Source organism: Apis mellifera, linkage group LG11 (genome assembly GCF_003254395.2).
Source record: "Apis mellifera strain DH4 linkage group LG11, Amel_HAv3.1, whole genome shotgun sequence".
In the NCBI taxonomy this organism is placed as follows: Eukaryota; Metazoa; Arthropoda; class Insecta; order Hymenoptera; family Apidae; genus Apis; species Apis mellifera.
This window is the reverse complement of record NC_037648.1, coordinates 2,274,196-2,289,858: the sequence shown is the minus strand read 5'-3', so window position 1 is coordinate 2,289,858 and position 15,663 is coordinate 2,274,196. Positions and strand designations below refer to the sequence as shown.

The window sequence follows — 15,663 nt, the reverse complement described above, 5'->3', positions numbered from 1 at the left end:
ATTAAACATAACATAAGAAATATTGTAACTATTATAAACACAAGTACACATTAATTTCTATATTCTATATTATAATAATTTCTATATTATTCTATATTATTTTATATAACTTTTAAAGGTAGGACAATAAAAGTGAAAGATATCATGCGAAAACGATATTTATTTTATTCATTTATAATGCAAATAAATTTTTAAAAATACTTGATTTACCACGAAAAAAAGTTGATCTATAAATTTTAATATGATCTTGAAAAAGATCTAATCTAAATGAGCTTGATTCTTATATTTATTTTGATTGTTATTCTGATTGTTAGACTTTGCACAACGAGTGTTTTTTATTAAATTATTTACATTCGCACCCAAAATTCGAAAGTTTATTTCGTCGAAATTAAAATCATTGTTTACTATTTTCTGCATTCTGTTACTTAAAGCCAACATATATTCATTCTTGTGAATTCTATTCATCCTTCCGGAATATGCAAGATTTTGTATAATTTTCACGCTAATGATCATTTGAAGTGTCTTTTCATTCTGAGCGACCATATCCTGCAATTTAAATATAATTTCATTTTTATTTTTAATTCTTTCTAGAAAACATTTGTTGTTAAAACGTAAATAATATAAATTCGATTATTTGATTGAGTGTTGTCAATGTGTCTCTCCTCGCGTATGTTTATAAAAATTTTAAAACTTAGAAATTTTATAAAAATTTTGTTGCATTGAATCACGTGACTTGTCAAATTATTGGGACAATGATATGTATTCTTTTCATATGAAAAAATAATAAATAATAGCAACTGGAAAAAATGTGCCAAGAAAACGCCAAGAAAGATTAAAAAATTACTAACCATATTTTGTCTCTGAAGTGGTTGATGCTCGTTCCAACAACCAATAGCTGAATTATTCACAAGTCCGAAGAAAAGGACGCCATTTTTCGACATTACTTTAGCGGACGATTGAGTGTTGAAAATATCTTGGATTCTGAAATTAATAAAAAATGTAGAATTAATTAAAAATATACAAGATGTAGAAATGTGAAGCATTGATAAAAGATATTAATTTTGATGTATAAAAATATCTTATTAAACTTGGTTGAAACTTATTAAATTTATTAAGTTATTAGTAATTTAAATTTGCATTATATGACAGAGAAGGAATTCTTTATATTCTTCTATATTCTTTGTCTTGTTTCATTTAGTAATATTTTTCACTGTAAGGCTGTACATTCAACAAGAAATAAATACTTGAAATCATGATTTAAAAATTGACAAATATTCTTCTTTGAAATCAATCTTTCAACAATGCGAATTATTTCTCTTTCATGAAATTTTAAAAATTATTTTTACATTTACCCTTCATATTCTATATTATTTTCTTCATATTGTGATTTCATGAATGGTTCTGTGTTAACATAATACAAACTGCGAGAAGTGAGAGGGCTGTAATAAAGATTGTTCGTCACAGGACTAAGTGCCATTCCAAAAATTCCATCATGCACTGTGAAACTTTCTCCCGCGACGGCCAGTTCAGAATATCTGAGATCGTTATCAAAAGTTTTGGAAGTCAATCGATGGAAAGAATCATCAGAATTTTGATAGACGATTAAAGCGTCACCTCTGTCGTCTGCTATATACACCTGTTGTATCATTATTGTATTATAAGTAATAATATTCTTCTATAGACTTTAACTTATTTTCTTCTTTTTTTTGATTTTGTAACTTTTAATAGATTTTATTAATTTTAATATGCTGCGAATGCGAATCCGTAGATCATTTTCTTCAGAATATTGTTTTTGAAAAAAAATTGTAATTTTTCAATTTTAGAAATATTTTATAGTTTTAAAACTACAGTTATTCAATTATTATTGATTGGAAATGATTTCTGGCAAAATGCTACTAATAATTAAATTGTTATTAAATTATAAATGTCTAAATACTTTTAAATAATGATCCAGGTTAAAAGAATGTTGAAAATACATATATTTTTACTAAAATCTTTTAAAAATTAGTGATTTGTAAGAATAGTAGATTTTTCTGTTAAAGGAAAATGTCAAAAAATCTACGAAATCATTTATATATGTATAAACAGAATAATATAAATTTTATTTTTATCATACTACAATATTATTATCTTTTTATTTAAAGCTACATAGACATTTTCCATTATATAAGAAATAAGCAAACATAAAGAAAAAATAAAAAATTTCCAAAAGAATGAAGACGATTATTTTTAGGTTAAGTTAGATTAAACTCACCGTAGTATTCATAGGATCCATAGCTTGAACAACTAGCGATACGAGTCCTCCCATTCCTGTGCTGGAATTTACGGCAATATCGTGCGGTATCTCGATTTGTTTAAGCAACTTTGAGGTATTGAGATCAAAGGCAAGTAATTTTGGAGAACACATAAGTTGAATATTATTAACAAGACCCGAGTCCAGAACCCACAATCTGTCAAATTTGTCGATCTAAACATATCCAATAAATTTTTAAAATTTTAAAATTTAAAATTCCAGAATCCAATGAATTTTTCTTCTTTTAAAAGAAAATTTAATTCCGAAGATATTCATAGAAAAAGTTTCAATTACCGCAATTTTGTAAGCGCTCACTATTCCAGAACAATCTTTGTAGTTCGCCCACGACCAATCAGGATACGGTTGTAGAAGGCATCCACCGTTGCCAATTTTCTCAGATATCACGTTCAAAGAGGAAGGTACACCATCGTATCTTATTACAGCGAGAAAAGTCTTATCTTAAAGAAGTGCAAAACGTTTGAAAATGTGAATGACAAAAATAATTGAATATTAAATTGATACGATAAGCAAAATATAATATTAAATAAAAATTTTACTATGCCATTGATCGACGTCGAAGGGATAATTTTTCGTATGATCGTATTCGCCAGATTGAATCGCAGCTTGTCTTTTTTCATCACTATCAAAATCATAATCGATATATTTCCATTCGTGAATCACGTTCATCGAATGTTCCAAATTTTTTGAAGATTTTCTTTGATGAATCGCACTTGTGACATCTTGACAAGTTATGCTAAGACACACTATCAGCAGTAACCAGTTTGTCATTTTTCTACAAAATATTTCGTCGTGTTAGACAAATGAAAGATTGCAAATAAATACAATTAAGATATATGGAAACACTTATGGAGGATGCTGCAAATATTTAATAATTTTAAGAAAAGGCAGAATATAACTGTTGAATTTTGATCAACAGTCGGTCAATATATAGGTATTGACGTGTACTTCACAAAGATAAAATAAATTATATTTTTAAATTTTTTGTTTATTTTGTTGTAAATATTTTTTAAAGAACTAGAATGCGATAGGTTGTAATTTATAGTCCCTTAAGAAATAATTTAAGTAGGAACTTCATATAGAGTTTCATGTATCTATTGTGTCACACAATTGTTATTCTTTGCTTTTTGCATAATTCTAAAAGCTATTAATCAAAATAATAACTGCTTCTATAAGACAAATGCTTATGAAAAATAATTTTTCATTACTTCAAAAAATTTTATATATCATGGTATTTATTTAATTTATTTAGAAATTAATTCAATCTAGATATTTAGTTGATGTATAGATCACAAGAGATGAAATAGAAATAAAATAAACTTATTGGTTATCTTTGCATATTAATTTGGATGCAACCAGTATATTCTATCAATGTGTGTTCACATCTGAATTCAAAATTTGAAAGAACATATTTTTATACTTAAACAAATATGAAAATTAATAAAATTGAAAATTTTGACTTTTAAGTCATTAATAATTTATAAAGTCTTTTTATTGGTGATTTTTTAATTATTCTAATTTATTATAATTTTATTTATGTTTCTTCATCATTTTCATCTTTCTCCAAACATTTGTTGTTATAGTCGATTAGATAATTTATAAAATATTTGTTATTATACAAGCACGTTTATCTAATTTTCATATGAAGATAAAAAATGTGTATGTTTTTTTATGTTTATAGAAAAATATAACAATTTTGTTATTTAAAACAAATAAAAAAAAAATAACGAATAATTTATGAAACTAAAAAGTGAATAAATAAATGATTATATTGGATATATTACTAGCTAATAGTGTCACTATCACTTGTAAATATATTTATGACATTAATTTTCACAAAGTTTATATTCCTCAAAATTAATTAACACTTCTAATCTTTTTCTATATTTTTATCTCATTGCATAAATTTAATAATAATAACTAAAATATTTTTTTATAAATATGTGATAGAAATATGTTAATTAATAAATTTTTATACATATTCTTAGAAGAATTTAAATTTTTTAAAACGTAAAGTTTTAAAATAATTTAATTTTTAATGATCGAATTGTTAACGAACAAAAAAAAAGAAGTCTAAAAATATTTTTAGTCAATAACGATATTCTCTCCTATAATTAATTCTCGTTCCAACAATCATTTATAAATTCAAAAAAAAAAAAAAACAATGATAATTCAAGACACTTCTTCATTTGAGTCAAAATATTTTGGCTTTTGAATTAAAAATAAATTATCATCATATTTACTGATATTGTAGATTGTTGATTTGATCTTATAATTCTGTAAGCTTCACTATTTTTAAATAATTTCAAATTTCATATTTTTTTGAGAAATTGTTTTCGTCAATTGTGAATATATCATGTTCCAGATTATAATCCAATTGAAATTATTGTAAATGATTAATGTAATCTATGTTGTCAGCTAACACCTGTTACAAAAAAATATAAAAAAAGTTAATATATTTTTAAAATATTTTCAAACGGTTGACTTAAAGGCTAAAAGAATCATATAAAATTTGATATTAATTGAAACTTACCAAAATATAAAATAATTTAATGTTGGATTATACGAAGAAAATGATAAGATGTGATAGAGACAAAGCCTATGTCAGTCTATTTTTTTCTTCATTTAATGTAAACTCAAATTCCTTATAATTTAATAAATAAATCTTGATCATCATATTAATTTTCGCACTTGTTTGGATTCCATGAAAATATTGATTCTGCCTGCAATTAATATTTTATCTTTGTTCTGATTTATCAAGTAAAAAAGTGGATTAAAAATTAATCATATTACATCACATTTTATTTTTATTAAAACACTTTTTTGAAATGGAATGGTGTAAAATATTTAGAAAAAATTGTGCAAAATTTGTTTAATGCGTTTAATCCAAACACAAAATTGCTTATAATTTGTAAAATATTAATTTTCCAATCCATATTCAATGTGTTACACTTTCCATCATTAAAACTGGCTTATTCTCTTCTGCGAAAAATTTCCTAGTATAGAAAAAACTGTGATGTTATATTATCCACTCTGCCACTATTATGTTACAAAAGTACTTCACGTGACAAAATACTTGACCTTGGTCGCTTTTAGCAATACAAGAAACATCTGCATAAAAGAAAATTCGAATATTTTTCCATTATACTTGGTTAATAATCAGAATACATTAATACTAGAATAACTGTAAGAGCCAAGTTTATATTAAATATAAAATCAATGATTTAGATATTTTACAAAAACGTTGAAACTATTGAAATAACTTATTTTAAATAATTTTTCCACGTTTGATTTCTTTTTTATTCAATTACTTCAAACTGTTTTATTTAACTCTTTAAGTAATTGTTATCTTTATTACTATTAATATTCATTCATTCAGTGATATTAAATATCAACTGATTAAAAATTTCTATGTTATTATAATTTTTATAAAATTAGGGCAATAAAAGTGAAAGTTATTATGCAAAAAAACGATATTTATTTTATTCGTTTTATAATGTAATGAAATTTTTTTAAAATATTTGACTTACATCGAGAAAAGATTAATTAACAGATTTTAAAGAATGATAAAATTGATTGTTATATTAATCGTTATTCTGATTGTTATTCTGATTATCAAATTTTGAAGAATAATGAGGTTAATCGTTATTGTTATGCCGATTGTTAGACTTTGAAGAATGATGAGCTTGATCGTTATGTTGATTGTTATTCTGATTGTCAGATTTTGAAGAATGACGAGCTTGATTATGATTATGATTATAGTGATTATTATCCTGATTGTCAAAATTTGCGCAACGACTATTCCGTATCAAGTCGTTTACGTTAGCGCCCAAAATTTGGAAGTTCACGTGTTCGAGATTAAGATCGTTGTTTAGCACGTTCTGGTTTCTGTCGCTTAAAGCCAACAAATATTCATTTCTTTGCGTATTATTAACTCTGCCAGATTGTGGAATGTTTTGCTTAATCTTCATACTAACGACCATTTGAAGCGTGTCCTCATTTCGAGCTACGACATCCTGTAATTTCAAAATGCTTTCATTTTTATCTAAAATAAAATCTCTTTCTAAGAAACATTTGTAAAAACATAAAATGACTAAATAAATTCGATCATTTAATAACGTATCTATAATTTTTTCACAAAAAGTTTAAAAGCGCGTTCGTATTGAGCGATTTGATTTGACTGACGAATCGAATCGAAACATCATTCATTAATTTAACTTTAAAAGTTTTTGCACAATTCTAATAAATGAAAAGTTATACATTTCGATTGATCAATTAAAAGAAAATTAAATGAAAAACGAAAGCATTATTAATTTGTACAAAGAAAAAGATTCGTTTTTGTATGAATCTAGAGAGAAATGAAGTCTTATTATCCCCACTACCACTGTTGTATAGGCATACATCACGTGACTCGAGTCACATGACTCGTGTCTCTGTCAAATGAAGTAGTAGGGATAATATGACGTATACGTATTTTTCATGTCGAAATTCATGTTTATTAATATGGCAATATAGTATCTGGTAAAAAGAAATGTGTCAAGAAAATATAGAAAAAAAGAAAGAAAAAAAAGAAGATTAAAAAATATTCGCAATTACTAACGATATTTTGTCTGTCAAGTGACTGATGCTCGTTCCAGCAACTAAGGGTATTATTCGCGAGTCCGAAAAGGAGTACGCCATTTTTCGATACTGCTTTAACGGTTAATTGACTGTCGAAAACGTCTTGGACTCTGAAATTGGTAAAAAATGTGAAATTAACTAAAAATATTCTGGAACTTATCTGAAGTATTGATTTTTAGAATTATTTCAAACTTAAAAATTTCTTATTAATAATAAGCAATTTAAATTTGCATTGAATAGAGAGATGAATAGCATTGTGACAGAGATAGAGACTATTTCTATCTCATAAAAATATTCCTCAACATTGGAAATATTTTATAAAAAACAAAATTGAATATTTTGAGGAAGAAATGCTATTTAAAAAATATTCAACATTATATATCATGATTCATAAATCAAGAAACATTATTTTAAAATCAATCCTTCAAACAAATATAAATACATTGTATAACAACGATTTTATTTCAGAACATTTATAAAATTTATTTTTGTATTTACCTTTCATATTGCACGTCATTTCCTTGATTTTCCGATTTCATTAACGATTCTGTGTTAACATAATACAAATTCTCAGAAGACGGAGAATTGTAATAAAGATTATGCGTCACGGGACTAAGTGCCATTCCATAAACTTTGTTGTCTACTTCTTTCAAGGTGAGATTTTCTTGTTGATCTGACATTTTGTCAGAGTTGTGATTCAAAGTGTGGGAAGACAATCGATGAAAAGAATCATCGGCATTTTGGTAAACGATCAAAGTATTTTTGTTGTCTACCATGTACACCTGTGGTATCATTATCATATTATAATAATTATAATATTATAATAATCTATTATAATGAATTATAATAATGTGTTAATGATTTTAACTTTTTTTTAATTTTATAATTTTCAGTAAGCGTTTTTTATAAATCTTAATATGCTGAATGTGAATCTATACACTATTTTTTCAGAATATAGTTTCTAAAGAAAAATGGTAATTTTTCAATTCTAGAAGTATTTTATACTTATTAGAATAATAATTATTCAGTTGTTCTTGATAGAAAACGATCTCTCTCGAATAAAATGGTTTAAGTATTTATTAAATTATAATTATAAATATAAATTATAAATATTTAAAACATGTGATGATTCAAATTAAAAAAATATATCCATTTTTGTTAATATTTTTCAATTTATTTCAAAAATTAATAAATTACAAGAAAATCTAATATAACGTGATAGATTTTTTGCTAATGAAAAACATAAAAGAAAATTACAAAATTTTTTTTTTTTATAAATAACATATAATATGATAAATTTTAATTCTTTGATCTAGAATTCAAGAATTATTTTACTATTTTTAAAATTATAAATTTTATTTACAGTTATTTACAGTTTAGAGAATTCTCATTATATGAAATATAAAAAAAAATAATTTAAAAAATTTTCAAAAAAATGAAAACTTTTAATTACTTTTATTAAACTCACCATAGTATTTGTAGAATCCATAGCTTGAACAGTTAAAGATACTAATTCGCCCTTTCCTGTGGTGGCAACATCGTGCGGTATCTCGACTTGCTTGAGCAATTGCGAGGTATTGAGATCAAAAGCGAGCAGTTTTGGAGAACACATGGGTTGCGTATTATTGACGAGACCCGAGTCCAGAACCCACAATCTCTCATATTCGTCGATCTAATTATCATATGATACAATACAATACGAGTTTTCTTTTCTCTCGAAAGAAAAATTAATTCTGAAAAAAATAATCGTACAGCAATTTTGTGAGCGCTCACGATTCCAGAGCAATCTTCGTACTTGACAAATGACCAATCAGGATACGGTTGTAGAAGCGGTCCACCGTTGCCAGTTTTATCAGATACCACGTTCAAAGAGGAAGGCACACCATTGTTTCTTATTACAGCGAGAAAAGTCTTGTCTTGAACGAAAAATGCAAAACATGAAATACTCTTAATATATTAGAAAATATAAAATTGGAATATTAAATTATTCGATATAGTATTAATTTAAAATATTTTACTGTGCCATTGATCGACGTCAAGAGGATAATTTTTTGTACGATCATATTCGCCAGATTGAATCGCAGCTTGCCTCTTTTCGTCGTTACCGAAATCATAATCGAGATACTTCCATTCGTGAATCACGTTCAAGGTATTTGTCAAGTTTTTTCTCGAGGAATTTTCTCGAACAACGGCACCTCTAATATTTTGACAAGCTATGCCAAGGCATACCATCAACAGCAACCATTTTGTCATTTTTTTCTAGAAAATATTTCTTCTTGTCAGATGAAATGAAAAATTGCAATGAAATATTACAATGAGGCAACACTTACCTAGGATATTACAAATATTTTACAAGTGACAAAGTATGTACGCAAACTGCAGGAATTTTGAGTGAATGCTCGGTCAATATATATATACGATAATGATGCGTGTTTCATGGAGATAAAGAAAAATTTTTTTTTTTGAGTTTTCGATATTCCCATTATCTCGTTGTAGATATATATATATATATATATATTTTAAAGGATTACAATGTGACAGGTGATATAATTTATATATTCTTTAGAAAAATAGTTTAAAAATTTTACAAAATTTTGTTTTTTCCGTTCTGTCAGCCAGATATTTATCTTTGTATCTTTATGTATAGTTTGAAGGAATTATTAATGGGAATATTAATTGGTTCTAAGAGAAAATGTGAAAAATAATTTTAGTTTAAAAATAGTCTAATTAAAGAAGAATATAAAATGTAGGTTATTTAATTCATTTTGAAATTAATTTTCAGACAAGGTTGATATAAATATGGCCTATACAAAGGAATATTATAAAGAATTTGTTATATAGTGATGTATTTTATATGTACATTCAAAAAGAAAGAAAATCTTCTTGACATTTAAACCACTAATACCTTGAAGAATCTAATCATATTTCGTAATTTCGCAAGTATTTTAATTTTATTTATCTTTCTTTCCATCAAATATTGTTCCCTTCAAATCTCGATGACTTGACATGTTTGCTATTACATGCAATATGAATGCACGTGTTTAATTTTTATGCGACGTTCAAAATATTATATTTTTTTATATTTGTAGAAAAATATAATATCTTTAAATTATTTGTAAAGTAAAAAAGAAATAATTAAAGAAATTCAAAAATAGATAAATAATTATGTTAAATATAATGGAGATTAAATATATTACTAATTAATAATCACGTGACGCTAGTTATCTATTATCTACTTGTAACTATAATTACGACGTTAATTTTCACGAAACTTATTTGTATTTGACAAAATTGATTAACATTTCTTATCTTTTTCTACACTTTTATCATATCGTGTAAAATTAATATAATCAAAAAAAATTTTTTTTTAAATGGCGATGTAAGAAACATGTTAATTAAAATTTGATGAATTTTTGTGTTGTTTAAATTAAGAAGGAGTTTAAATTTTTAACATTGAAAATTTTAGTTTAATTTTTGATAATCGAATTATTGAAATTAAAAGAAGTTTTATTATTCATAATTTTCATTAATTTAATATCGATCATTTTGAAAAAATATCTAATATAAATATCTAAGTTTCATACAACATACAAAAATTGTAGAATTATTAAAAAAAAAATAGAAAATATTTGTTAATTAATAATATATATTCTCTTTTGTCAATAATTGATACTTGTTCCAATTATATAGTGAATATATAATTTATAAATCCAAACAAAAAATCTAAAAAAAAAACAATATTAATTTTAACATTGCTTTAATATTTCTTTGAGTCGAAAAATGTTCTGATCTCTGAATTAAAAATAAAATATTATCATTATGATATTATAAATTGTTCTTTTGATATTGTAATTCTTCAAGTTCCATTGCTTTGATATAATCCAAAATTCCATATTTTTTTGAAAAATTTTCTTCATAATCCATAAATATGTCATGTTTAAAATTATAATTAAAAATATTGGAAGGAATCCTCAGAATTAATAATCAACTTATTGTTTGTACATTTGTTGCACAACATATAAACAGTATTAATATAGAGAGTTGATTTAGAGTTTCAAAAGAAATAAAAGTCGATGTTTATAAAAATATTAAAGTTTATTTATTAAGTAATAAACAATTTGATGTTTGATTATAGAAAGAAAGTGAAATATACATATGTATATTTTTATTTAATGCAAACTCAAACTCTTTATAACTTCATAAATAAATATTAACTATCACATTGACTTTTTTTTTAATCTTTAAATGTTTCATTGAATATTGAATATTGAAGCATTCTAAGCACGCTTTATCTAAATAATATTTAATAATAAATAAAAAGAATATAATATTAATAATCATTAATAAACAGTAAATAATTTTTTATTTAAGGAGGTATGAAATAAATTTTAAAAATTGTATCAAAATTTGCTTTTTATTGTTTATAATTTTGAAAATATTAATTTTTCACAAAGTCACATTATTTTCATTTTTAATAGAAGCGAGTCAAGTGATATGATTTAGTTCTTAATAATGGAAGGATACTTGCATAGGATATTCATACATTTGACAATTCTGTTCATTGACAAATGATAATCTCAATCATGAGTGATAGACAAAGTGTTAATCAAAATAGATGATATAGAAGAAAAATTTTTTTTTCTACTTTTTTTTTCTTTTTTTATTCATAAGAAATCTTTTTCTCTTTCTCTTTATGTTTATGTTCTGTAAATGAAGAGAAAGAAAGAAACAGCCAAGAATATTGAAATATTGATGAAATATTTTAAATAATTATTATATAAAATTTGGAAAAAATGTTATTAGACTGGTTATTAGAAATATAATGTGAATTTCAATTTTTTTTTCAGATTTGATGTCTCATCAATTACACTATTACTATATTTTTAAATTGTTTGAATTTAACTCGCAATATTATATTCATTCATATCGAATATAATATAATATAAAGTGTTAAATTAACAAGTGTTAATTTTATATTGTTATAATTTTTAAAAGGTAGGTATAGTAATAAAATTGAAAAATATTATGCGAAAACAATATTTATTTTATACATTCATAATGGAAAGAAATTTCGAGAAATATTTAATATATAACAAAAAACTCAGATTTTACAAATGGATTGAAATTTTGAAAGGTGTTCGATCATTATCGGGATTTTCGCAACGAGTGTTCAATATCAATTCGTTTACATTCGCGTTCATAATTCTGAAGTTAACATCGTCGAAGTTGAAGTCATTATTCACCATTTTTTGCATTTTGTTACTTAAAACCAATATGTATTCACGGTTTATATACCTATCGAATATAGGCACGTGTGGAAGAGCTTCCTTAATCTTCATGCTAGCGATCATTTGAAGAGTCTCATCACTTTGAGCGACGGTACGCTGTAATTTCAAAATAGTTTTCTTGTTATTTGTAAGAAATATATTCTAAGAAATATATATTGTCAATGTATTTACAGAAACTCTAAAACCGCGTTCATATTAAATAATTTTTAATCCGATTATCGAATTTCGATCAAATCGAAATATTTCTAATTAATTTAATCGAAGTGCAAATTCTAATCAACTGTAACATTTTGATTGGACGATTAAAAGATAATTAATATAAACATAATTTTAAAAAATAAAATGAAAACAAAAATATTATTAATGTATATATAGAGAGAAAAGATGTACTAATATAAATCTAAAGACATTTCTTCCTTTACTAATATCGTACTCGATTCTTGCACGAACTGAAAAATAACACTACACATTATCCCCACTACATTACACAGAGGTATGTCACATGACCAGCGTTGCATCGTATCACGTGACATTTTCCTCTGTCAAATCTAGTAGTGAATGTTTTGTTCTCATGTAAAAAGTCATGTTTAGTAATAATAACATGTGGTAGGAAGAAATGTGACAGGAAAATATGATAAAAAATAAAAAATATTTGCAGTTACTAACGATATTATGTCTTTCAAGTGTTCGATGTTCGTTCCAGCAGCCAAGAGCTGAATCGCCCACCAATCCGAAGAAGAGGACGCCACTCTTTGATACTACTTTAGCGGACGATTGGGTATCCAAAATATTTTGGACTCTGAAATCAGTAAAAAATGTGGAATTAAGTAAAAAAATGCAATAAATAAAAACTATAGGAAATATTGTTGTATAATAACTTCGTTTTATCTATTAAATTGTAAGTAATTTAAATTTGCATTAGCAGAGACAATTCTATATTTTCAGCCTTGTTTCATTTAACAGTGTTTTAATATTTCAATATTTTTAATTAGAAATACTTAAAATTATATTAGTCATGATTCACATAAATTGAGAAACGTTATATTTTAGAATCAATTCTCCACTGAATATAGTATCACTATTTAAAAGTAAATTTAATTTTATATTTACCCTTCGTAATGTATGTCATTCTGTTGATAATCGGATGTTCTGAATTGTTCCGTGTTAACATAATACAAACTGGTGGAAGCTACAGGACTGTAATAGAGATTGTTAGTCATGGGACTAAGAGCCATTCCAGAAATTCCATCTTGGGCTGTGTAACTTTCTCCATCAATGGTCATTTTGGTAAATTTAGGATCGTAATCGAAAGTGTTGGAAGTCAATCGATGGAAAGAATCATCAGAATTATGATACACGATTAAACCTTCTCCTTTCTCGTCTGCTATATACACCTATTGTATCATCATTATCATGGTATGATTATATTGTAATTAATAACATTGTGCGATAAATTTCAATTTTTTTTTTTGATTTTGTAACTTTCATAGATGTTTTTTTTATAAATTCCAATGCGTTGAGAAGAATTCTGCAGTCTGTTTCTCTCAGAAAATTTTTCGATTTTGAAAATATTTTTGGAATATTCATTAATATTGCTCTTTAAAATTAATTTTTTTGAACGAAATGTATAAATATATAATTATGAATATATTTAAATAAAAAAACATCGAAAATACATTCATTCTTGCTAATATTTTTCAATTTAAAAATTATTGAAAAAATTTAATATCACATATATATATAGAGAGAAATTACATCTTTTTGCCAAAGAAAGCATCAAAGAAAACTACAAAATCATTTTTTTTATATATATAAAAGCAAAGTAGTATATAAGAAACATTCTAATTCTTTGTCTAAATTTCAGGTAGAATTATTTAAAAAAATACTATTTTAAAAGTTTTATCATTCTGCAATATTACTTTTCTAATTTAAAGCTATATATTTCCATATGAATTATTTATTGCTTAATAAAAAACACAAAAGTGAAATGAAAAATTTCCAAGAAAAGGAAGTTGCTTATTTTTATAATTTATAAACTCACCATAGTATCGCTATTTGTATTGCAATCTAAAGATTGAACAGCTAGAGATGATAATCTTCCCTTTCCTGTAGTGGCATTTACGGCAACATCATGTGGTATTTCAACTTGCTTGAGCAATTGCGAGGTAGTCAGATCAAAGGTGAGCAGTTTTGGAGAACACATGGGTTGAGTATTATTGACAAGACCTGAGTCCAGAACCCACAATCTGTCGCATTTGTCGATCTATATGTCACAAATAACAAATGAATCTTCTTTTTCTTAGGAAAATGAATTGCGAAGATGTATAATCACAATGTTCAATTACCGCAAGTTTTGAGGCGCTCACGATTCCAGAGCAATCGTCATATTTAGCAAACGACCAATCGGGATAAGGTTGTAGAAGAGGACCACCATCACCGACCTTTTTAGATATCACGTTCAAAGAGGAAGGTACGCCATTGTATCTCAGCATGGTGACAAAAATCTTATCTTGAAGAAGAAATGAAAAATGTTTAATATTTATTTTTAAATTGTAGTTATTGGATATGAAGAATTTTGGACAAGTAAAATGCAATATTAAAATATTTTATGATATAATTTACCATGCCATTGGTCAATGTCGGATGGATAATTATTCTTGTAGTCGTATTCGCCAGATAGAATTGCATCTTGTCTTCTTTCATCGCTACCGAAATCATAATCAAAGAATTTCCATTCGTGAAGGATGGGTAATGATTTGTTTAAAGACTCTCCTCGAAGAATGTTGCCTGTCGTACCTTGACAAACTATGCCAAGGCATACCAGCATGAACAATCTTGTCATTTTTCTACAAAATATTTCGTCTTGTCAGAAAATAATAAATAAAATATTTCTTATAGGAAATATTACAATTGAGGTATTGGAAACACTTACCTAAGCTGCGAGTAACGAAGCAATGGAATATTGTACGTGAACTGCAGGAGCTGTTGAATTTTGACCAACGATCGGTCAAATATATAGGTGGTAATGACGTATACTTTATAGAGATAAAGTAAATTGTATTTTTAAATTTTTTTGAAATTATCTTGTTTATTTTGTAGATATGTTGTAATGAATTAGAATGTGACAGGTTATAATTTATATTCCCTAAAAAGATATTGTTTAAGTAGAAATTTTAAAAAAATTTTCGTTTATCTATTATGTCGCACAATTTTTCTTTATGTCTCGCTTCATCATATAATTCTGGAGAAATGTTAATCGAGATAATGATTAATTCTAAATAAAATATGTAGTGTGATTTTTTAAAAATTAGAATAATTATATTGAAAAATATTATGTTTATTTAATTTATTTAGAAATTATTGCAATTTAAAAAAAAAGATGCAGATACAAAAATTTAAAAAATTCAATTTCTTTTTTTTTGCAGATCGATCTGATGCAATGAG

General features: G+C 25.2%; 3 protein-coding genes across 4 annotated transcripts; all 3 read right to left on the bottom strand.

Moving 5' to 3' along the window:
• Window positions 1-143: 143 nt before the first annotated feature.
• Mrjp6 (major royal jelly protein 6) lies at window positions 144-3,184 on the bottom strand. The gene is given in 6 exon segments (NM_001011622.1): window positions 144-546; window positions 849-981; window positions 1,353-1,636; window positions 2,255-2,467; window positions 2,588-2,751; window positions 2,851-3,184. Coding segments are annotated over 6 exon segments (1,314 nt in total). The 5' UTR covers window positions 3,083-3,184; the 3' UTR covers window positions 144-258.
• Window positions 3,185-5,766: 2,582 nt separating this feature from the next.
• On the bottom strand, window positions 5,767-9,333 carry Mrjp4 (major royal jelly protein 4). 2 transcript variants are annotated; one of them, XM_026443532.1, is made up of 7 exons: window positions 9,261-9,333; window positions 8,950-9,190; window positions 8,684-8,847; window positions 8,400-8,603; window positions 7,430-7,713; window positions 6,912-7,041; window positions 5,767-6,327 (listed from the first exon to the last, which is right to left on the bottom strand). In XM_026443532.1, exons 2-7 carry the CDS (start codon window positions 9,182-9,184, stop codon window positions 5,950-5,952), a joined length of 1,395 nt encoding a protein of 464 aa, XP_026299317.1. In that variant the 5' UTR covers window positions 9,185-9,190; window positions 9,261-9,333; the 3' UTR covers window positions 5,767-5,949.
• Window positions 9,334-11,953: 2,620 nt separating this feature from the next.
• Mrjp1 (major royal jelly protein 1) lies at window positions 11,954-15,192 on the bottom strand. The gene is given in 7 exon segments (NM_001011579.1): window positions 11,954-12,315; window positions 12,886-13,018; window positions 13,330-13,613; window positions 14,261-14,482; window positions 14,565-14,728; window positions 14,842-15,065; window positions 15,152-15,192. Coding segments are annotated over 6 exon segments (1,299 nt in total). The 5' UTR covers window positions 15,062-15,065; window positions 15,152-15,192; the 3' UTR covers window positions 11,954-12,039.
• Between the last annotated feature and the right edge of the window lie 471 nt (window positions 15,193-15,663).